Below are 25,323 nucleotides of genomic sequence, written 5' to 3'. Positions count from 1 at the left end.
AATATAAGAGATATAAAGATTTTTGATCTGCAGTTGGTTGAATCCACAGCTTCTGCATCTGCAGATGTGGAGGGCCGACTGTACTATGCTATTTTATATAAGGGGCATGAGCATCCTCAGATTTTGGCATCCATGGGGACCCTAATCCCATGGATAATCCCATGGATACTGAGAGACAACTGTATTAAAGTCTCAGAAGACAATAGAGGAAAAAAATTTTCATGACCTTGGGTTAGGTAAAGAGTTCTTAAATACAACACCAAAGAACACAATTCATAAGAGAAAAGAACTGATAAATTAGACCTTATAAAAATTCTAAACCTTGGCTGTTCAAAAGATACTGTTAAGAAAATTGAAAGACAAGCCATAGACCAGGACAAAATGTTTGCAAATCATATATCTGATAAGGGTCTAGTCTCCAGAAGAACTCTTCCAACTCAATAACAAAAAGACAAAGAATCGAATTTAAAAATAGCAAAGGACATGAGTAGATATTTAGCAAAATAGATATACAAATGGCCAATAAGCACATGAAAATATGCTCAATATCATTAATCATTAGGGAGATGCAAATCAAAACCACAATGAGATACCACTTCCACACCCACTAGGCTGGCTACAATAAAAAAATAAATAAAAACAGAAAATAACAAGTATTGGCTAGGATGTGGAAAAACTGGAATTTTCATATGCTGCAGGTGGGAATGTAAAATGGTGCAGCCACTGTGAAAAATAGTTTGGCAGTTACTCAAAGAGTTCAACATAGAGTTACCATATGACCAGCAATTCCACTCCTAGGTACCTACCCAAGAGAATCGAAAACATACATACACCCAAAATCTTGTGCGTGAATGTCCATACCAGCTTATTCACAATAGCCAAAAGGTGGAAATAACCTAAATGTCCATAAACAAAATGTGGTATATACATATATTATATACCATTATTCGGCCATCAAAAGTAATGAAGTACTGATTCACATTACAACGTGGATGAAACTTGAAAACGTCACACTAAGTAAAAGAAGCAAGTCACAAAAGATTGCAAACTGCGTGATTCCATTTATATGAAATGTCCAGAATAGGCAAATCCATAGAGACAAGAAGCAGATTAGTGGTTCCCAGGGGCTAGGGTGGTAATGGGGACTAAGTGCACATGGGCAAGAGAGAGGTGCCATTGAGGTGATGGAAATATCTAATATTGGATTATAGTGATGGTTGCACCACTCGATAAGTTTACTAAAAATCCTTGAATGTACACGTAAAATGAGTCAAATTTATGGTGTGTAAATTATATCTCGATACAAAATTTTAAAAACACTTTGGGAAGTAGAGAAAATAAAGTTTGTGTCAATTGACACAATTTATTAGGGGTCATACAGAGCTCATTGGGCTGTTGTATGTTGTTGATGCTGTCATTGTTGCCATTGTTATGGTGGCTTTCCCATGAGGGCTGAGGGTCAAGCAGTGATTTGGGTCTTTTACAATATAAATTTAAAAAATTAACAGAAAAAGAATGTTGCTGGGTTGAAATTCTGAGTAGCAGTGGGGGCAAAGAGAAGTGGATGGGTTTAAAAACATATTCAGGATGCGGAAGTGACACGATTTTGTACTGATTAGATACTGGGAATGGGGAAGAGTGAGGACGCCTCAGACTTCACATGCTTCAAGTTGAACTCCTGTTGTCCTCTCAAACCTACTGTCCTCCTGTGCTGCTAACCTCTGGGAGTGGAGCAGCACCCTGGCACGGAGTAAGCGTTCATTGATTGTCTTTGGAGTGGAAGGATGAACGAACAGAGTAAACATACGGCCAGCGCATCCACCAGGTCCTCCAAACAACCAGCCCTATACTCACCCACAAGGTCAGCTCAGCAGACGTCTATCAGAATTTCCCTCTCACTCTATTGACCATTTGGGAAATCAACAGGTCCCACGCCTTGAACAACACTCACATTCATACCGGTGGCCACTCCTTGCCTAAACCCTGCAGCTGTGGCAGAGACCGGGTTTTGCCCAAAGCCTCTCATCCTGTAAATTCTTTACACGTGGGCAATGGCAGGTACATGTACAGCCCATATGAGCATGGGGGACGTTTGGTGTTGTAGAAAGAGGGTCATAATGGTGCCCAACTGGTGGGTCTATGTTCACTTTGGCTCCAAGCAGAAAGAGACGTTTCCCATCCGAGGGGGTTTATTAATCCAGGGCCCACAGCTCCACCCACCCACCATCCTGGCAGGCAGAAAACACAGCTGCCAGAAACACTGCAGACAGTGAGTGATCAATTTGGATATTTTACTGCTGTTCCCAGGGTTGACAAGCAGAGATACAGAACCACTTGCGGTTCCTGATACAGATACCAAAACCAGGAAGTGATCCCTCCCAATCCACCCTTCCCAGAAATAGAGAATGAGGTGGGACACGCAAAAGACGCCCCCAGACTCAACCGACCCATCAGACATTCCCTGATTATAGAAGAGAAGTGAAATTTGCAACCCAGAAGGGAAATCTGGCTGTGTCAGCAGTAGAATTGAGGGTGTAGACATTTGATGAAGTGTACTTCTTTTTTTTTTTTTAATTTATTTTTGGCTGCATTGGGTCTTCGTTGCTGTGCGTGGGCTTTCTCTAGTTGCAGCGAGGGTGGCTACTCTTTGTTGTGGTGCGTGGGCTTCTCATTGCGGTGGCTTCTCTCGTTGCGGAGCACGGGCTCTAGGTGCGCGGGCTTCAGTAGTTGTGGCACGTGGGCTCAGTAGTTGTGGCTTGCGGGCTCTAGAGTGCAGGCTCAGTAGTTGTGGCACACGGGCTTAGCTGCTTCACGGCATGTGGGATCTTCCCAGACCAGGGCTTGAACCCGTGTCCCCTCTGCATTTGCAGGTGGATTCTTAACCACTGTGCCACCAGGGAAGCCCACTTCTTTTTAAACCAATGTTTAGACAGTGTCATTAGATAAACATCCTTTTCAATGCTAAAACCCGAGTCATTTGTGGCCTTTTCCTGGAAGAGATTTTTGCTGCTGTCAGGTTATAAGAACAGTATAAGAGGCCATTTTCTGGGCATGGATCCCAGGATTCAAAGGGAAGCTCTAGAGAACATCTGGTCTGCTTGATATATTGAAACTTCATGTGTGTGTTTGTGTGTATGTGTTTCTCCCTGCTGACTCATAGCATTGAAGCCTCTTTGGAAACACCCCCACCCTTCTAGCCAACCAGTTTATACACACGCCATCGGCTCCTCCTTGATTCAAATGTTAGGTCAAGAGGAAGAAAGAAAACGAATTCAAGAGTTACTCTCAAGCATCTAGAATTTTCTGCACCTCTTGAAGAGAGACTAGCCCAGCTCTGACTATTACAAGCTGGACTTTCCTCTTAAAGCACAACCTTCATTTAAGCCTTTGGATAAAACTGGAGGAAAAGAATCTGTGAGTACTGTGGACTGCACAGAAGGCAGGGGGCTGAAAACTGGCAATAAAAACAGAAAGATGGCTGACCCGAGGCCCAGCAGTCAAGCAGACCCTGAAATTGAGCTTTTTGTGAAGGTAAGTTTTCTAGCTATAATGAGAGCATACAGAATGTATTATTCCTTGATACTGGACCTCAGCTTTTTTTTTTAAAAGTCAACATTTCAGCTAGAGATAGGAAATAATTTTGTAATTTTATACTTACTCTGAGTCCTAGAAGAATACCTGGGTGTTTGGCTGCTCTTATATAACAATAGAAAAACATCCTATCTGAGAAAAGCAAGAAGATATGGTGGAAAGACAACTAGACTTGCTGGTAGTTAGAACAAGTAAATTGTATTATTAGTGACTTCCTATGTAACCTTGGACAAATCCCTCCCTCCCTCTTTGTTTTTCCATCTGTACAATAAAGGAGCCTGACAAAATGATACTTAAGGGCTTTCCAGTTCTCATAATCTGTGTTTTATGAGATATGTTTTGGAAGGCCTGAATGTGGGGAGGAGAGGGCCAAGAATGGCCTGAGAGCCTCATTCCCACACATGGTCCAAATAGAGCCTTCTAAAATTCTCCCACAATGGATGAACATCACAGCAGGGTCCAATGGACACTAGAGGAGAAAAAAGCCAGGAGTCTGTGTGCCTGTTGTATGAGTAGGAGGCATTTTGCCTTGGCTTTTTTTTTTTTTTTTAATGTCTTAACATTTCAGAAAAGCCCTTTGGAAAACCCCTAAAGCAGGAGAAAGGAACATGTGTTTCTAAATTAGCTCATCAAGAAAAAGAAACAATTTTGTACCAGTTATTCCAAGTAGAAATTACATAGTTTCCTAAATCCTTGCTTATATTAACTATTTTTCTCTATATTTTCATTGACTATTGGAAGTATTCAGTATGGTAATAATAATAACAAACTCTTATATCATGCTTAACCCTCTTCTAACACTTTATGTATATTATCTCATTTAGTCCTTAGAAGATACGTTAATAGTAGTAAAGTAGTATCATCAGTAGTAGTGGTGGTAATAGTACTCAAAACTTTAGTAATATTGTCCTCATGATTTCTAGGTAAGTAAGCTAAGGAAATAAGGTTTAAGTAACTTGCCTCTAAAACTACATTGCCTCTTGATGGCCTACAAAGACAAAAATAAGGTGTGCTTACCAAATTTTAGGTTAAACATCTGTTGGCCGAAGTAATACTTTTACAATAATTTTAAAATATTTGACAACTGGTCACATATATACATCAAGGACATAATTAACCAGCCTTTTCAAAATTATAGGAGACTCTTGAATTCCTGCATAGCAAAACAATCCAAGTAAGTGTTTGCTTGACTGTGGGGCATAAGAGCTACTTCTCCTATCTCTGGATTCTAGCAAAACATGTCACTGCTCAGACGCAACATAAGTAAGCCTTAACTTCCTAACTGACTTTTTATAACTACCAAATCCAACCCAGAGGTAATAAGTCTCTTCATAGGGTAACTAGTTTCTTTTGTCTAAACTTGTTTATTCAATCCAATCAAACTCCTCTAACCAGTTGTTGGCATTGATCTGTGTGTTTATCTTCATAGACTTCCCATAATTTGGGTGGTAATCTAGACAGGGGAATTTAGGAAATCACACGTTGGATGAGCAAATGTTAAATTAAATAGTAACTTTCAGGTTAAAAACCTAATCATTTATTGAGTACTTTTGGCAGGGGCTGTGCTAAGTGGTTTATTTTTAACCCTATTTTATGGCTACAGAAACTAAAGCAAAAAGTAGCTAAGTAGCTTTGCCTAAGGTCACATAGCTAGTAAATGGCAGGGTCAAGATTCCAGTCCCTTAAAATAGCTGTGCATAATCTTAATTCATTGTTTTCAATTTGGCACACTTTTTAGAAACATTTCCCAGAATTTCATTAGATGAAATCCTCTAGATGTAAGCTTATCTAATGACATTGATACGAGTCACAGATTTTCTGGAAGAACCTTGAGTATCATCTGATCTGGGTTTTTGTTTTGCTTTGCTTTGAGATGAATTCCAAAGATCTCTAGAAGTTTCATAGAAGAGGGGGAATAGGGACTGAGGGGGTGAAAATGCTAATGAGAAAATTTTAAAAGCACTACTGTTTACCAGTTGTATCTCCCTTATAATGTGGTATCTTTCTAAAGATTAAATGAGTCTGTAATTTCCCCAGCTATGTCTGGGGACCCTACCACAATTTCCCAACTCCACTGATGGGATCCCTACAAGAAAGTAAGTCCTTTCCTGGCACAATTAAGAATTTATATCACACACCCCCATGTGTTCCATGGAGTGAGTGAAAACATTGCCTTTCAACTCTGAATGATTTGGGCAAGATTTATATCCAGCAACTAAGAACAAAGGATTTTCTAAAAGAACACATTTTGTTTTCTCTAAATGCAGAGTTTATCTTATTGGTTTGTTGTTCATTGATAAATGGAGTTTTTGTGTTCTCTACCAGTCTAAAATTAAGTTTTCATAGATTTGTACATAACATTATAGACTCTAACATTTGGGCCCAAATCCTGAATGTAATATTTTTGTCTTTATTGATAAGTGTAAAATAGAAAAAGAGATGATACTCTTCTCTGAATGTTCAGACCATTTTCAAATTATCTTAGAACTATCATAAAGACTATTATAAAGACTGATTAATAAAAGATCCAATAAAGCTATTAGATGGGAGAAATTAGTGTTTCAGGAGTGTGGATTGTGGAGTAGACAGTCCTGGATTAGCTACATGAGAAGAGTGTATGGGTCATCAACTCTTGTCTAGCTGAGTGTACTTGAGCAAGTCAGCTTCTCTGAGCTTCAGTTTCCTCATCTGTAAAACAAGAGTAATGACAGAACCTACCTCACAGGATCATCTTCATTGTAAGCATTAAATAAAATAAATGTGTAAGATACAGTAGTTGCTAACATAGTAAACATTCAATAAATGTCAGATGTTCCAGCCATTATTATTTTTCATGTTTAGAAACATAGATCACAAACGCAAAGAGAAAAAGTTGTTTTGGTGAATGACCACATCGTGGTAGTTTTCATGTCCATTTCTCTAGGAGGTGGGTCAAAAACATCTTGCTGTGATTTATGTCATAGAGTGTTCTGCCTATGTTTCCTCTAAGAGTTTGATAGTGTCTGGCCTTACATTTAGGTCTTTAATCCATTTTGAGTTTATTTTTGTGTATGGTGTTAGGGGGTGTTCTAATTTCATTCTTTTACATGTAGCTGTCCAGTTTTCCCAGCACCACTTATGGAAGAGCCTGTCTTTTCTCCATTGTATATTCATACATTTTGTGTAGTGGCACTTTAAATCAGCATTATTATAAACAGAAAAAAGTTCAGTTTTCCTGTAAAATTGTGCTGCATTTCCCCCACACCTCACTGTTTTGCCTTTCCGTTTGCCAAAGGCAACCCACCCTTCCTGCTGTATCTATTATCAGACTTCATTCCTCTTCCTGCCTAATCAAGTTTCCATTCACTAACCCCAGTTATGATTGGATCTTTAGCCTGACTTCTGTTACAAAAGAAATTCAGCTGCCAAGGTGGTTGCCTCTTCCCATACCTCTTCACTCCCTGACGCCACAAAAGAGCAACAATAAACATTATTTCCTCTGTTGTACTCACTGCCAGGAAAAGGAAAATTTACCAAAAAATAAGAATTATGTCCAAGATCAAGGTGTCAGCATGGTCAGTTTCTGGTGAGAACTCTCTTCCTGGTTTATTATAGATAGGTGCCTTCTTGCTGTGACCTTATATACACGGTTGTTGGGGGAGATGAAGAAAGAGAGAAAGAAAAAGAGAGAGAGCTCTGGTTTCTTCTTATAAGGGCATTAATCCCATCGTAAGGGTTCTACCCTCATGACCTCATCTAAACCAATCACTTCCCAAACACCTCACCTCCAGCTACCATCACATTGGGGGACAGGGATTCAACACTTTAATTTGGGGGGAACACAATTCACAAATCCAAAGTAGATAGCAGTGCAATGCACAGGATTAGGAACTCTAAAGAGTAGGTAAGTGTGTGGAGTAAAGAAAAGGGAAAGAATTCACTTTGGGACATGTTGAGATTGAGGTGTCTAAAACTTGGACCTCCCATCAGGAGACAACATCAGCTATAGCCCTCTCAAGGAGTGGCTCCCCTTTCTTCCTCATTTCTATTACCACTGAGGGTGGCGATGGGGTAAGTGTCTTTAGATATCCTTGCTCCTCATTCTTGTTTCCAGACCATTCTATCTCTCCCATCCAGAGAAATATCTAGGTTGTCTCATAAAATCAGACTAAACCAATCACTACCCCTCTTTGTTGTAGTAGTCTTCCCGATCCCAGGTCACTTTCCCTTACTTCTTAAGGATTTTATTTCCTGGATCATTGTCACACTCTTCAACACTATGCCTATCATAATTCTTGGTGATTTTAATATCTACACAAATGACCCTTCCAACACTCTGTCCTCTCACATCCTTGGCTTTCTCTCCTCCAGTGACCGTGTTCTTCATAATCTCTCAGGCACCCCCTTCCATGGTTATACCCTTACCTTTGTTATTGCAACGTCTGCAATCGCTGCATAATATCATTTATTTGAGGGGTTTTTTGTTCTTCTTTTTGAACTTTTCCACTTTAATACACTTTATTGAGGTATAATTTACATAAAGTAAGATGTGCTCATTTTTTCACTGAAGTGTCTCTGATTTACAATGTTGTGTTAATTTCTGCTGTACAGCACAGTGATTCAGTTATATATATATACACATCCTTTTTCATATTCTTTTGCATCATGGTTTATCACAGGATATTGAATATAGTTTCCTGTGCTCTACAGTAGGACCTTGTTGTTTATCCATTCTATATATAATAGTTTTCATCTACTAATCCCAAACTCCCAATCCATGCCTCTCCCATCCCCTGACCCCCTTGGCAACCACAGTCTGCTCTCTATGTCTATGAGTCTGTTTCTGTTTCATAGATAAGTTCATTTGTGTCATATTTTAGATTCCACATATAAGCCATATCTATGATATTTGTCTTTCTCTGGTTTACTTCACTTAGTATGATAATCTCTAGGTACTTCCATGTTGCTGCAAATGGCATTATTTCATTTTTTATGGCTGAGTAGTATTCCATCATATATATATATTATATATAAATAATATATATATATATTATATATATACCATTCCATTATATATGTATATTATATATACCATTCCATTGTATATATAATGGATATATATACATATATATATATACATATATATATATATCACATCTTCTTAATCCATTTGTCTGTCAATGGACACTTAAGTTGCTTCCATGTCTTGGCTATTCTAAATAGTGCTGCAACGAGCATACGGGTGCATGTATCTTTTCAAATTATAGTTTTGTCTGGATACATGCCCAGGAGTAGGATTGCTGGATCATATGGTAACTCTATTTTTATTTTTTTAAGGAGCCTCCATACTGTTCTCCATAGTGGCTGCACCAATTTACGTTCCCACCAGCAGTGTAGGAGGGTTCCCTTTTCTCCACACCCTCTCCAGCATTTATTATTTGTAGACTTTTAATGATGGCCATTCTGACCAGTATGAGGTGGTACCTCATTGTAGTTTTGATTTGCCTTTCTCTAATAATTTGCTATGTTGAGCAAAAGATGAAGTTTTAAATGAGTGGTGTTAAGACAACTATTAACTATTTGTAAAATAATAAAATAAAAATAATAAAGCTGGAGTCCCAATACATTCCTTATGCCAAAATAAATTCTAAATAGATGAAACAAATGTAAAAATGAAACCGTAAAGTTACTAGAAGAAAACATGAGAGAACATCTTTATAGTAAAACAAAATAAGAAAGTATTTTTTTTCTTTGCAATCTTGATGTACATAACAGCTGTGTAAGCAGATCAGAAAAACCAGATTTCATAAAGGAAAACAATATAAGATTTTATGTAAAATTTTAATTTTACATAAGACATTGTTTAAAAATTACATGTAACATTATCAGAAAGAGTTAGTGTCTTTAGTATACAAGTAATTTTTCCAAAGTAATAAGGAAAAGGTCATCACCTTAATAGAAAAATATAAAATTGTCATGAACAAACAAGTCACAGAATAAGGAAATCAAAGGTCCAATGAAAATACTGAATATACCTTTCAAGAAGGAAATTTGGCAGGATCTATGAAAATGGAAAATGAACATAGTCTTTAGTCAGCATTCTGTTGTTATGTAGTCATCACTCTGGTAATTTTATATACAATGAAATTATTTGCTTCATTATCTCTCTCTGCCCACAGATGGTAGAATTCATGAGATTAAGGACTTCCAACTTTGTCTCTAGCAACTAGCTTATTTCCCAGCAGGCACTCAATACATACTTGTTGAGCAAATGAATGAATGAAGCCTTTCTTTATCTTAATAGGCTGGAAGTGATGGGGAGAGTATTGGAAACTGTCCCTTTTGCCAACGCCTTTTTATGATCCTCTGGCTTAAAGGAGTTAAATTCAATGTGACTACTGTTGACATGACCAGGTAAGACAAATCAGGACATGTTTCATTCTGGGGATTAAAATCAGTAGACACCAATACAATGTTGGTGTTTGCATAATGTGTACTTTATCTAGAGGCGTAACTCTGCTTATTTTCAATAATCATAGAAAGCCTGAAGAGCTGAAGGACTTAGCCCCAGGCACCAATCCTCCCTTCCTGATATATAACAAGGAGTTGAAAACAGACTTCATTAAAATTGAGGAGTTCCTAGAGCACACACTGGCTCCTCCAAGGTACAACATTTTTACAGGATATTATTGTTCTTGAGATAATCTATTTTATTGGCTTATTTATTGCAGATTGAGGATTCTTCTAAACATCTAACTCTTTTTCAGTTTCAGACCTCTTTTTTGCTATCTTTCTAGAAAAGTTTGCAAAGATTCCCCGATCACTCCATGTATGATTAGAAAACTTTACTACATAATTATTTATTTAACATATGTAAAGCTATTAAAACTTTATGTGATGCAAGTAGTATATTAGGAATGGGCAAAGGGTAGACTTGGAAATTTAGGAAAGACAAGTAAATTTAGGCCACATTTAATTTTATCCATGTTATCTGATCCATAATGAGGTTTGGGGACATTTATACTGACAGAAATCAGACTTATTTTATTGTAGAGCCCTCAGAAGATCTACAATTTTGAAATAGCCTTTAATTCAGTCTGATCTCTTAGCTCTACAGGTTGAGAAATATTATGTCTATCACACATAAACTTCCCCCCTTCAACTTCAAATACACAAAGACAGTCAATATAATATTTCAAATTATTTTTAAAATCCATAGCTTGCTTAAAATAAGAAAGTAAATTCTCTGTAGTCTAGAAATAGAGAAGAAACCTATGGTGGGTTAGGAGCGAGAGCATGGGGTAATAGCACTGTATAGTCCATGAGGACTGGTCAGGACTAGTGTGTCATACCACTGATGGCATGAAGATAGAACATACCCAACACAAGAAAACCAGGAAATAGGTCTCTCACAGTTAGCCAGAGGCCATAACTGTACTGTCTACACTTGAATGACAGCTGTATGTCTCTGCCCACCCAGGATAGTATCTGGAAACAATAAGCCTACTGTATTCATTTTTTATTTCTGTGCAACAAACTCAGTGTCTTAAAATGTCGCTCATTTATTATCCCACAGTTTTCACTGGTCAGAAGTCTGGCTGTAAACTTAAAACTGCTCTAAAAAATAACGTCTTAATCGTTACACATACATATGATAAATAAAAGGTTCTATCGGTCCAAAATTCTTCCTACCTAAGAAATTAGGGATACTATTTTAGATTCTTTTCTGTGTGCCTATACTATGTCTCTTTCATCCATTATTGGTGGCTTCTTATATTTTAAGCACCGGCTCCAAGTATTGAGTCTTATTTTGTTCTTTTCTCCTCATCCATCCTCCTCTACTACTGCCACCCCTCAAACCATCTGCTTTCCAAACTTTTCTTGCTCCCAAAGATTAACTAGTGAAAAAATCCATTGTGTTATCTTTCCATACCCTTTTTTATGTTCATATAAGCACAATAACAAATTCCCTTCCCTTCCAGTTTTTTACCACTACAAACAGTGCTATAAATAAAATCCTTGCTCATATGTCCTTATGTACTGGTGTTTTTATTCCTGTGGAATAGATTTCCAGGAGTAAAATTCAAATGGTATATATCTTTTAAAATTTTTACTGCTTTATCCATCAGTGTATAAGTATACACTTTTCCCACATATCTGTAGTACTATGCATTATCACTCTTTTAAAATTTATGGCAACCTGACGGGTGTAGTGATATCTCATTGATACTTTAGTTTGCATTTCCGTGAATAATAGGTGAATTAGAACATCTTTACACATGTTGGTTGAGCATTTGGTTTTGTTCTGTGAATTACCTTGTCAAATTCTTCTGATTTTCTATTAGCTTATGTATCATTTAGGGATTGCATTCAACTCTGATAACTAGAGACCCAAAAAGTAGTGGCTTAGATAAACATGGGTTTTATTTTTCTTACATAATAAGACACCAAGAATGAGGCATTGTAGGGGTAGAATGACAGCTCCATAATTTCACTGGGGACCCAGGCTCTATCTAATATTTCTTCTCTGCCATCCTTCAGGTGAGTTTTCCAGTCTTAAGTTTAATTCACGGTGACAATATGTCTGCTGGAATTCCAGGCAACAGATCTAACTCCCACACAGGAAGAAGGAAAAGGGCAAAGGGCAAAAGATGCAAGTCAGCTTTAAGGAGCTTTCACAGAAGCCACATTCATCAATTTCCATTAACATCTCATTATTCAGAAGTAATTCACATAGTCATACCTAAGTACAAAGGGAAGCTAGGAAACATAGTTTTCATCCAGGTGTATTGCCATCCCTAACAAAATAAGATTCAGTTAATGAGAGACAGAGAGAGAGGGAGAGAGAGAGAGGGAGAAAGTGGTACATAACTGTGTTATCTTCCATATTCTGCCCCTCTGACCATCCAAATAAATGTGTGTATCCTTATTCCCATACATGGAACACACTTACTCCCAAGAGAGATAACTTCCAAGTCCCCTACAGTTACTGCATCCAGTTCAAAGTCCAGGATCTTTGAGTGATGCGCAACATCTCTCTTAGATATTAATGGTCGAACAATCAAATAAATTAAAAGACAAGTTCTTTCCACCTTCTGCTTGACACACGCAATAGTCAGTGGTGGAGCAGGAATTGGATAACTGGAATAAAAATAAAAATCCCTGGTTCATAATAGTTACCATTGTTGGAGAAAGAGCTGGAAGATTTTTTCCAAGTTTTGGTGTTACAAACAATGCTAAAATGAACTTTCTTTTGACAAGGTCCTCCAGAGTGGTTATTTACTCTGCCATATTGCTAAATACAAGAGCTCTTCCATATAATCTTTGTTTCATCTAAAATTTTAAAACCTGTTAGATACCCACATCAATGAAAATGGTGGAGTAGGGAACTCCAAAATGTCATCCCTCCATAATAACAATTAATAGCCCAGCAAAAGCTGTCAGAATCAACTTTGCCAGAACTCTGGAATCTAACCAAAAATTTACAAGCAGCCTGGGGTTTCTTAATGAAGAAGAAAGACGCAAAATTTCAGTAAGAGAGCCCTGTGGCATTTTAGGTTACCCTGTTACCATCCTCCACTACTCAGCTCTTTAGAAGCCTTAAAGAGAGCAGTCCACATTGCAGAAACAGGTTGCTTGTACCAGAGGACAGGATATGGACCTTATTCTCAAATAACTATGGTTGTGTGGTTTGACCTGGTGGCACCTTGAGGGATTGGCTCAAGGGTTTGCCTTTTTTTTCACCTACTTTGGAGCTTCCTCAGGGCTGAGGCAGCTTCCCTGTTGGCACTCATGGAAGGCGTTTAGAAGCAAATGTATTAGCCACTGCCACAGGGGGCAAGGAATAAAACTTGGAGAAAGCAATAGACAAACTGACAAGTCTGCGAAGAAAGAGGCTGAGACAGGACTTCCCTCGTGGTGCAGGGGTTAAGAATCTGCCTGCCAATGCAGGGGCCACAGGTTCGAGCCCTGGTCCAGGAAGATCCCACATGCCACGGAGCAACTAAGCCCATGTGCCACAACTACTGAGCCCGCGAGCCACAACTACTGAAGTCCATGCACCTAGAGCCCATGCTCCACAACAAGAGAAGCCACCACAATGAGAAGCCCACGCACTGCAATGAAGAGTAGCCCCCGCTCACTGCAAGTAGAGAAAGCCTGCGTGCAGAAATGAAGACCCAATGCAGCCAAAAATAAATAAATAAATTTATAAAAAAAAAAAGAAAGAGGCTGAGACACTTGGAGATAGTGGAATAAGGGCTTTAAATTAATGTATTCTAGGGAATCTAGAAGTCCAAGCACATGCCCAAGTCTCGACCTATGCTCAGAAAAAAAAACCTGAGAAGACTTTAAGCTTTCACTTCTGGCTAAACTTCAGGCACCACACAAGTAGAAAGTGAAGGCTAAGGCAGAATTATAAACTGCATACCTAAGCATTGAAGGAGTACCCAAACACAGAGCCAGCTTACAAACACCGGGAGAGCTTTTTTTCCCTTGGTTTGTTGTTTGTTTGTTTGTCTCTTTGTTTGTTTTGCTTCCAGGAGTTTAAGGAAATCTCTGTCAAATCAATAACTGACCAAAGATAATGAGACAAAGATTTCAGTGGCCACACACAAGAAAGAACAGACTTTACAAAAATACTTCAGAACATTCACTAAACAAATAAACAACAACACCCAAAAAAAGCAACAACAAACCCTATTTGTTGGAAGGGAAGGGAAGAATCTGTTTTCCAGAGTTTCCACATTATAATATTAAAGTGTCCTGTTTTCAAAATATATATATAAGGCATGTCAAAAAAAACAAGAATGTATGGCCCATTCACAGAAAAAAAAGAAATTAATAGAAATTGTCCCTGAGGAAACCCAGACCCTGATTTAATAGACAAAGACTTTAAATCAACTGTCTTAAATATGTTTAGATAGCTAAAGAAAACCAGGGACAAAGAATTAAAGGAAACCAAGAAAACAATGTCTCAATAAAGAGAGAATATCAATAAAAAATAAAAATAATAAAAAGGAATCAAATAGACATTCTGGAGTTGAAAAGTACAATAACTAAAATGAACAATTCACTAGAAGGTTTCAACAGCAGATTTGAACAGATAGAAGAAAGAATCAGCAAAACTGAACATAAGTTAATTGAGAGTATCCAGTCTAAGGAAAAGGAAGAAAATTAACAGAGCCTAACAGACCTGTTGGATGCCATAAAATGTACAAAGATACACATGATAAGGGAATAGATGGCAGAGAGAAAGAGGCAGAAAGAATATTTGAAGAAACAATGGCTGATAACTTCCCAAGTTTAATGAAAGAGACATAAACCTATACATCCAAGAAGGTCAACAAACTCCAAGTGGAATAAACTCAAAGAGATCAACACCAAGATACATTATTATAAAATTATCTAAAGCCAAAGCCAAAGATATAATCTTGAAAGCATCAAGAAATAAATGACTCATCATGTAGAGGGGATTCTCAATAAGATTAACAGATAATTTTTCATCAGAAATCATGGAGGCCAGAAGGCAGAGAGATGATATATTTAAAGTGCTGAGAGAAAAAAAGTCAACCAAGAATTCAATATCTGGCAAAAATATCCTTCAAAAATGAAAGAGAACTTAAGCCATTCCACATGAATGAAAACTGAGGGATTTTGTTGCTAGTAGGCCTGCTCTGCAAGAAATGCTATCAGAAGTCCTTCAGGCAGAAATGAGAGGCCATTAGAAAGTAATTCAAAGTCATATAAGAAATAAAAGAGCACCAGTAAAGGAAAAATAACACAGATGATCATCTCAGTTGGTGCAGAAAAAGCATTTGACAAAATCCAACACCATGTTATGATAATACTCAACAAACTAGGAATAAAAGGGAGCTTCCTTAACCTGATAAAGGGAATCTATGAAAAACCCACAGATAACATCATACTTAAAAGTGAAGGATTGAAAACTTTCTCCCTAAGATCAGATACAAGACAAAGATGCCATTTTTGCCACTTCTATTCAACATTGTACTGAAAGTTCTAGCCAGAGCAATTATTCAAGAAAAAGAAATAAAAGGCATCCAAATTAGAAAGGAAAAAGTAAAATGATATTGGCAGATATGATCTTTTATGTAGAAAATCCTTTAAAGTCCACTGAAATACTATTAGAACTAATAAAAATTCAGCACAGTTGCAAGATACAGATCAAAATACAAAAAATAATTTTATTTCTATATACTGTCAATGAATCATCCAAAAAGTAAATTAGGAAAACAACTCCATTTTCAGTAGCATCAAAAATAATAAACTACTTAGAAATAAATTTAACCAAGGAAGAGAAAGACTTGTACAGGAAGACTACAAACAATTGCTAAAATAACTTCCTAGCTTCTCATGGTTTTCCAGCAATCATTACCTTATAGATACATAACTCCAACCCTCCATCTTCACATAGCATTCTCCTTGTGTCTCTGTCTCTTCACAAAGTGTTCTTTTTCAAGGACACCAGTCATATTGGATTAATGGGCCCACCTTACTCCATATGGCCTCATCTTAACTATTACAGCTGTAACAATCCTATTTCAAAATAAGGTTACATTATGAAGTATTGGAGTTTATGACTTCAACATACCTTTTTGGGGGGACACAATTCAACCCATACAAATATCCCATGTTCATGGATTAGAAGACCTAATATATTAATGTAGAAATATTCCCCAAAGTGATCTATTAATTCAATGCAATACCAACCAAAATTCCAATGGTGTTTTTACAGAAATGAAAAAGCCAACCCTCAAATTCATATGGAATTGCAAGAGATCACAAATAGCTAAAATAGTCTTTGATAAAGACAAAAAAATTGGAGGACTCATGCTTCCTGATTTCAGAACTTACTACACAGCTACAGTAATCAAAACGATCAGTACTTGCATAATAATATACCATTGGAATAGAATTGAAAGTCCAAAAATAAACCCATACATCTGTGGTCAATTGATTTTCAAGAGTGCCAAAACCATTCAATGGTGAAAGAATAGTCTCTCCAACAAGTGGTGCTGGGACAACTAGATATTCACATTGGCATGCCAAAGAATAAAGTTATACCCTTACCTCACATCATATACCGAAATCAACTTAAAATATATCAAACACCTAATGTGTGGATTAAAACTATAAAACTTTTAGAAGACAATATAGAGGTAAATCTTCAAGACCTTGTATTCGGCAATGGATTCTTAGATATAACACCAAAAGCACATACAGCAAAAGAAGAAAAGAGAAAATAGAAAAATTAGATGATCTGGAAGATAGAATAATGGAAATAACCCAATCAGAACAGTAGAAAGAAAATTTTTTTTAAATGAGGAACGTTTAAGGGACCTCTGAGACAACATCAAGTGTACTAATGTTCACATTATAGGGATCCCCAAAGGAGAAAAGAGAGAAAGGGATAGAAAGGTATTTGATGAAATCATGGCTGAAAATTTCCTGAAGCTGATGAAGGAAAAAGATTTCCAGGTACAGGAATCACAGAGACTCCCAAACAAGATAAACCCAAAGAGACCCACACCAAGACATATCATATTTAAAATGGCAAAATTTAAAGATAAAGAGAGAATTCTAAAGGCAACAAGAGAAAAAGAATATTTTTTTTTCCACTTAGAGAAGACCCTTTAACACTTCTTTTAGGGTTGGTTTAGTATTGATGAGCTTTTTTAGTTTTTTCTTGTCTGAGAAGTTCTTTACCTCTCCTTCAATTCTGAATGATAACTTTGCTGGGTAGAGTATCCTAGGTTGTAGGTTTTTCCCTTTCAGAACTTTAAATATATCATGTCACTCCCTTCTGGCCTGCAAAGTTTCTGCAGAAAAATAAGCTGATAGCCTTATGGCGGTTCCCTTGTATGTGACTAGTATCCAAAATATATAAAAGAACTCTTACAATTCAACAACAGAAAGCAAACAACCTAATTTTAAAATGGAAAGAGGATTTGAGTAGACAATTCTCCAGAGAATATATACAAGTGGCTAATAAGTACTTGCAAAGATACTTAATGTCATTAGTCAATAGAGGAATGCAAATCAAAACCACAATGCCCATTTTTTTTCCACAGACACACACTGTATTTTATATTTACAAGAGGTAAATAAACTGACACCAAGCATTGTAAATGGATGACCACAACAAAAGCAACAATGATTGCAACACCAAACACGAAACACACTCATACTATGTCATAATATTGATATTCAGTCCAGTAATCCTCCACTGTAACAGCTCCTTTACTTTGCAGTGAAAATTGATTTGTATATTTTTTGCCTCTGAGTCCTTGTGTGATTTTTTTTATTCAAACAGAAAGTCACAAAAATTATAATCATCCTCATCAGTTCACTCAGTCCCATGTAATTAATTTTTTTTTCATCTTGATCTTTTGTTAGCACTTTTATGAATTCATCAGTTTTCCATTAGAGTTCTGAAAATGCTTATTCATTCAGTTCAGCAGTATAGTCAGTTACCAGAAACCTGTACTTGTCAGAGTCTTTTCCATGAATTCCTTGAAGATGAAACCCTTTTATAGGAACATTTTTGCAAAAGCATCAGAGTACACCCAGAACTGTCTGTAAATGACAAAAGACTTAAAAATGACCATGGTTAAAGATTTGATGAAAGTTCATAATAATGCAATTGACAAGGAAATTTAGTTACTTCTGAGATATACATTTTAAAGTAATAACTAGAATTATGACTTATAACACTATACCAGAACATATAAGATTTTTAGAAATTTCATGTAATGTCTGAAACATTTATGTTAACATATTTCCATACAAATAACCCAAAGAAAGTTTAATGTTAGTTGTTTTTGTTTGTTTGTTTGTTTTTTTGTACTGCAGGTTCTTATCAGTCATCAATTTTATACACGTCAGTGTTTACATGTCAATCCCAATCGTCCAATTCAGCACACCACCATCCCCACACCACTGCGGTTTTCCCCCCTTGGTGTCCATACGTTTGTTCTCTACATCTGTGTCTCAACTTCTGCCCTGCAAACCACTCCATCTGTACCATTTTTCTAGGTTCTACATACATGCGTTAATATACGATATCTGTTTTTCTCTTTCTGACTTACTTCACTCTGTATGACAGTCTCTAGATCCATCCACATCTCAACAAATGACTCAATTTCGTTCCTTTTTATGGCTGAGTAATATTCCATTGTATTACGTACCACAACTTCTTTATCCATTCGTCTGTTGATGGGCATTTAGGTTGCTTCCATGAACTGGCTATTGTAAGTAGTGCTGCAATGAACATTGGGGTGCATGTGTCTTTTTGAATTACGGTTTTCTCTGGGTATATGCCCAGTAGTGGGATTGCTTGATCATATGGTAATTCTATTTTTAGTTTTTTAAGGGACCTCCATACTGTTCTCCATAGTGGCTGTATCAATTTACATTCCCACCAACAGTGCAAGAGGGTTCCCTTTTCTCCACACCCTCTCCAGCATTTGTCATTTGTAGATTTTCTGATGATGCCCATTCTAACTGGTGTGAGGTGATACCTCATTGTAGTTTTGATTTGCATTTCTCTAATAATTAGTGATGTTGAGCAGCTTTTCATGTGCTTCTTGGCCATCTATATGTCTTCTTTGGAGAAATGTCTATTTAGGTCTTCTGCCCATTTTTGGATTAGGTTTTTGTTTCTTTAATATTGAGCTGCATGAGTTGTTTATATATTTTGGAGATTAATCCTTTGTCCATTGATTCATTTGCAAATATTTTCTCCCATTCTGAGGGTTGTCTTTTCGTCTTGTTTATGGTTTCCTTTGTTGTGCTAAAGCTTTGAAATTTCATTAGGTCCCATTTGTTTATTTTTGTTTTTATTTCCATTACTCTACGAGGTGGATCAAAAAAGATCTTGTTGTGATTTATGTCAAAGAGTGTTCTTCCTGTGTTTTCCTCTAAGAGTTTTATAGGGTCCGGTCTTACATTTAGGTCTTGAATCCATTTTGAGTTTATTTTTGTGTATGGTGTTAGAGAGTGTTCTAATTTCATTCTTTTACATGTAGCTGTCCAGTTTCGCAGCACCACTTATTGAAGAGACTGTCTTTTCTCCATTGTATATCTTTGCCTCCTTTGTCGTAGATTAGTTGACCATAGGTGCGTGGGTTTATCTCTGGGCTTTCTATCTTGTTCCATTGATCTATGTTTCTGTTTTTGTGCCAGTACCATATTGTCTTGATTACTGTAGCTTTGTAGTATAGTCTGAAGTCAGGGAGTCTGATTCCTCCAGCTCCGTTTTTTTCCCTCAAGACTGCTTTGGCTATTCGGGGTCTTTTGTGTCTCCATACAAATTTTAAGATGATTTGTTCTAGTTCTGTAAAAAATGCCATTGGTAATTTGATAGGGATTGCATTGAATCTGTAGATTGCTTTGGGTAGTAGAGTCATTTTCACAATATTGATTCTTCCAATCCAAGAACATGGTATATCTCTCCATCTGTTGGTATCATCTTTAATTTCTTTCATCAGGGTCTTATAGTTTTCTGCATACAGGTCTTTTGTCTCCCTAGGTATGTTTATTCCTAGGTATTTTATTCTTTTTGTTGTAGTGGTAAATGAGAGTGTTTCCTTAATTTCTCTTTCAGATTTTTCATCATTAGTGTATAGGAATGCAAGAGATTTCTGTGCATTAATTTTGTATCCTGCAACTTTACCAAATTCATTGATTAGCTCTAGTAGTTTTCTGGTGGCATCTTTAGGATGCTCTATGTATAGTATCACGTCATCTGCAAGCAGTGACAGTTTTACTTCTTCTTTTCCAATTTGTATTCCTTTTATTTCTTTTTCTTCTCTGACTGCTGTGGCTAGGACTTCCAAAACTATGTTGAATAATAGTGGTGAGAGTGGACATCCTTGTCTCATTCCTGATCTTAGAGGAAATGCTTTCAGTTTTTCACCATTGAGAATGATGTTTGCTGTGGGTTTGTCCTATATGGCCTTTATTATGTTGAGGCAGATTCCCTCTATGCCCACTTTCTGGAGAGTTTTTATCATAAATGGGTGTTGAATTTTGTCAAAAGCTTTTTCTGCATCTATTGAGATGATCATATGGTTTTTATTCTTCAATTTGTTAATATGGTGTATCACATTGATTGATTTGCATATATTGAAGAATCCTTGCATCCCTGGGATAAATCCCACTTGATCGTGGTGTATGATCCTTTTAATGTGTTGTTGGATTCTGTTAGCTAGTATTTTGTTGAGGATTTTTGCATCTATATTCATCAGTGATATTGGTCTGTAATTTTCTTTTTTTGTAGTATCTTTGTCTGGTTTTGGGTTCAGGGTGATGGTGGCCTCATAGAATGAGTTTGGGAGTGTTCCTTCCTCTGCAACTTTTTGGAAGAGTTTGAGAAGGATGAGTGTTAGCTCCTCTCTAAATGTTTGATAGAATTCACCTGTGAAGCCATCTGGTCCTGGACTTTGGTTTGTTGGAAGATTTTTAATCACAGTTTCAATTTCATTTCTTGTGATTGGTCTGTTCATATTTTCTGTTTCTTCCTGGTTTAGTCCTGGAAGGTTATACCTTTCTAAGAATCTGTCCATTTCTTCCAGGTTGTCCATTTTATTGGCATAGAGTTGCTTGTAGTAGTCTCTTAGGATGCTTTGTATTTCTGCGGTGTCTGTTGTAACTTCTCCTTTTTCATTTCTAATTTTATTGATTTGAGTCCTCTCCCTCTTTTTCTTGATGAGTCTGGCTAATGGTTTATCAATTTTGTTTATCTTCTCAAAGAACCAGCTTTTAGTTTTATTGATCTTTGCTATTGTTTTCTTTGTTTCTATTTCATTTATTTCTGCTCTGATCTTTATGATTTCTTTCCTTCTGCTAACTTTGGGTTTTGTTTGTTCTTCTTTCTCTAGTTCCTTTACGTGTAAGGTTAGATTGTTTACTTGAGATTTTTCTTGTTTCTTGAGGTAGGCTTGTATAGCTATAAATTTCCCTCTTAGAATTGCTTTTGCTGCATCCCATAGGTTTTGGATCGTCGTGTTTTCATTGTCATTTGTCTCTAGGTATTTTTTGATTTCCTCTTTGATTTCTTCAGTGATCTCTTGGTTATTTAGTAACGTATTGTTTAGCCTCCATGTGTTTGTGTTTTTTACATTGTTTTCCCTGTAATTCATTTCTAATCTCATAGCGTTGTGGTCAGAAAAGATGCTTGATATGATTTCAATTTTCTTAAATTTACTGAGGCTTGATTTGTGAACCAAGATGTGATCTATCCTGGAGAATGTTCCATGCGCACTTGAGAAGAAAGTGTAATCTGCAGTTTTTGGATGGAATGTCCTATAAATATCAATTAAATCTATCTGTTCTATTGTGTCATTTAAAGCTTCTGTTTCCTTATTTATTTTCATTTTGGATGATCTGTCCATTGGTTTAAGTGAGGAGTTAAAGTCCCCCACTATTATTGTGTTACTGTCAATTTCTTGTTTTATAGCTGTTAGCAGTTGCCTTATGTGTTGAGGTGCTCCTATATTGGGTGCATATATATTTATAATTGTTATATCTTCTTCTTGGATTGATCCCTGGATCATTATGTAGTGTCCTTCCTTGTCTCTTGTAACATTCTTTATTTTAAAGTCTATTTTATCTGATATGAGTATTGCTACTCCAGCTTTCTTTTGCTTTCCATTTGCATGGAATATCTTTTTCCATCCCCTCACTTTCAGTCTGTATGTGTCCCTAGGTCTAAAGTGGGTCTCTTGTAGACAGCATATATTTGGGTCTTGTTTTTGTATCCATTCAGCAAGCCTGTGTCTTTTGGTTGGAGCATTTAATCCATTCACGTTTAAGGTAATTATCAATATGTATGTTCCTATGACCATTTTCTTAATTGTTTTGGGTTTGTTTTTGTAGGTCCTTTTCTTCTCTTTTGTTTCCCACTTAGAGAAGTTCCTTCAGCATTTGTTGTAGAGCTGGTTTTGTGGTGCTGAATTCTCTTAGCTTTTGCTTGTCTGTAAAGCTTTTGATTTCTCCATCGAATCTGAATGAGATCCTTGCCGGGTAGAGTAATGTTGATTGTAGGTTCTTCCCTTTCATCACTTTAAGTAGATCATGCCACTCCCCTTCTGGCTTGTAGACTTTCTGCTGAGAAATCAGCTGTTAACCTTATGGGAGTTCCCTTGTATGTTTTTTGTTGTTTTTCCCTTGCTGCTTTCAATAATTTTTCTTTGTCTTTAATTTTTGCCACTTTGATTACTATGTGTCTCGGCATTTTTCTCCTTGGGTTTATCCCGTATGGGACTCTCTTTGCTTTCTGCACTTGGGTGGCTATTTCCTTTCCCATGTTAGGGAAACTTTCAACTATAATCTCTTCAAATATTTTCTCTGGTCCTTTCTCTCTCTCTTCTCCTTCTAGGACCCCTATAATGGGAATGTTGTTGCATTTAATGTTTTCCCAGAGGTCTCTTAGGCTGTCTTCATTTCTTTTCATTCTTTTTTCTTTAGTCTGTTCCGCAGCAGTGAATTCCACCATTCTGTCTTCCAGGTCACTTATCCGTTCTTCTGCCTCAGTTATTCTGCTGTTGATTCCTTCTAGTGTAGTTTTCATTTCAGTTATTGTATTGTTCATCTCTGTTTGTTTGTTCTTTAATTCTTCGAGGTCTTTGTTAAACATTTCTTGCACCTTCTCAATCTTTGCCTCCATTCTTTTTCCGAGGTCCTGGATCATCTTCACTATCATTATTCTGAATTCTTTTTCTGGAAGGTTGTCTATCTCCCACTTCATTTAGTTGTTTTTCTGGGGTTTTATCTTGTTCCTTCATCTTGTATATAGCCCTCTGCCTTTTCATCTTGTCTCTCTTTCTGTGAATGTGGTTTTTGTTCCACAGGCTGCAGGATTGTAGTTTTTCTTGCTTCTGCTGTCTGCCCTCTGGTGAATGAGGCTATCTAAGAGGCTTGATGGGAGGGACTGGTGGTGGGTAGAGCTGAGTGTTGCTCTGGTGGGCAGAGCTCAGTAAACTTTAATCCACTTGACTGTTGATGGGTGGGGCTGGGTTCCCTCCCTGTTGGTTGTTTGGCCTGAGGCAACCCGACACTGGAGCCTAAGTGGGCTCTTTTGTGGGGCTAATGACAGACTCTGGGAGGGCTCACGCCAAGGAGTACTTCCCAGAACTTCTGCTGCCAGTGTCCTTGTCTCCACGGTGAAACAGAGCCACCCCCCGCCTCTGCAGGAGACCTTCCAACACTAGCAGGTAGATCTGGTTCAGTCTCCCCCGGGGTCACTGCTCCTTCCCCTGGGTCCCGATGCACACACTATTCCATGTGCGCCCTCCAAGAGTGGGGTCTCTGTTTCCCCCAGTCCTGTCGAAGTCCTGCAATCAATTCCCACTAGGCTTCAAAGTCTGATTCTCTAGGAATTCCTCCTCCCGTTGCCGGACCCCCAGGTTGGGAAGCCTGGCGTGGGGCTCAGAACCTTCACTCCAGTGGGTGGACTTCTGTGGTATAAGTGTTCACCAGTCTGTGAGTCACCAACCCACCAGTTATGCGATTTGATTTTACTGTGATTGCACCCCTCCTACCGTCTCATTGTGGCTTCTCCTTTGTCTTTGGATGTGGGGTATCTTTTTTGGTGAGTTCCAGTGTCTTCCTGTCAATGATTGTCCAGCAGCTAGTTGTGATTCTGGTGTTCTCGCAAGAGGGAGTGAGAGCACGTCCTTCTACTCCGCCATCTTGGTTCCTCCTCTCCACAATGTCCAATTTTAATTGGGTTCTTTGTTTTTTTGAGATTGAGTTGTATGAGCTGTTTATAAATTTTGGATATTAGCACATTATTGGTCATATCATTTACAAATATTTCCTCCCATTCAATAGGTTGTGTTTGCATTTTGTCAATGGTTTCCTTCTCTGCACAAAAGTTTTAAGTTTAATTAGGTCACATTTGTTTATTTTTGCTTTTATATCTTTTGCCTTAGGAGACAGATCTAAAAAAAATTCCTGTGATTTATGTCAAAGAGTTCTTCTGACTAGGTTCTTTTCTAGGAGTTTTATGGTTTCAGGTCTTACATTTAGGTGTTTAATCCATTTTCAGTTAATTTTTTTGTTTCTGGTGTGAGAAAATTTTGTAATCACATTCTTTTACATGTAGCTCTCCAGTTTTCCCAGAACCACTTTTTTTTTACATCTTTATTGGAGTATAATTGCTTTACAATGGTGGGTTAGTTTCTGCTTTATAACAAAGTGAATCAGTTATACATATACATATATCCCCATATCTCTTCCCTCTTGCATCTCCCTCCCTCCCACCCCTCTAGGTGGTCACAAAGCACCGAGCTGATCTACCTGTGCTATGTGGCTGCTTCCCACTAGCTATCTATTTTACATTTGGTAGTGTATATATGTCCATGCCACTCTCTCACTTTGTCCCAGCTTACCCCTCCCCCTCCCTGTGTCCTCAAGTCCATTCTCTAGTAGGTCTGTGTCTTTATTCCCGTCTTGGCCCTAGGTTCTTCATGACCTTTTTTTTTTTTTTAGATTCCATATATATGTGTTAGCATACGGTATTTGTTTTTCTCTTTCTGACTTACTTCACTCTGTATGACAGTCTCTAGGTCCATCCACCTTACTACAAATAACTCAATTTCGTTTCCTTTTATGGCTGAGTAATATTCCATTGTATATATGTGCCACATCTTCTTTATCCATTCATTGGTCGATGGACACTTAGGTCGCTTCCATGTCCTGGCTATTGTAAATAGAGCTGCAGTGAAC

At 37.4% G+C, this 25,323-nt stretch overlaps 1 protein-coding gene across 1 annotated transcript in view; it reads left to right on the top strand.

Annotated features, from left to right (window-relative positions):
- The first annotated feature begins 2,134 nt into the window (after positions 1–2,134).
- The window catches only part of CLIC2 (chloride intracellular channel 2), a 35,733-nt gene continuing 12,544 nt past the window's right edge, over positions 2,135–25,323 (top strand). Inside the window, exons 1-3 of the mRNA XM_082447891.1 lie at positions 2,135–3,531; positions 9,875–9,984; positions 10,110–10,235. Of these exons, the coding sequence (XP_082304017.1) occupies positions 3,475–3,531; positions 9,875–9,984; positions 10,110–10,235 (293 nt within the window). The 5' untranslated portion in view covers positions 2,135–3,474. The remainder of the gene's footprint in view (positions 3,532–9,874; positions 9,985–10,109; positions 10,236–25,323) is intronic.

This window comes from Balaenoptera physalus (genome assembly GCF_965194825.1).
Source record: "Balaenoptera physalus genome assembly, chromosome: X".
Lineage (NCBI taxonomy): Eukaryota > Metazoa > Chordata > Mammalia > Artiodactyla > Balaenopteridae > Balaenoptera > Balaenoptera physalus.
Note: the sequence above shows the minus strand (reverse complement) of the source record. Positions and strands in the feature narration are given on the sequence as shown.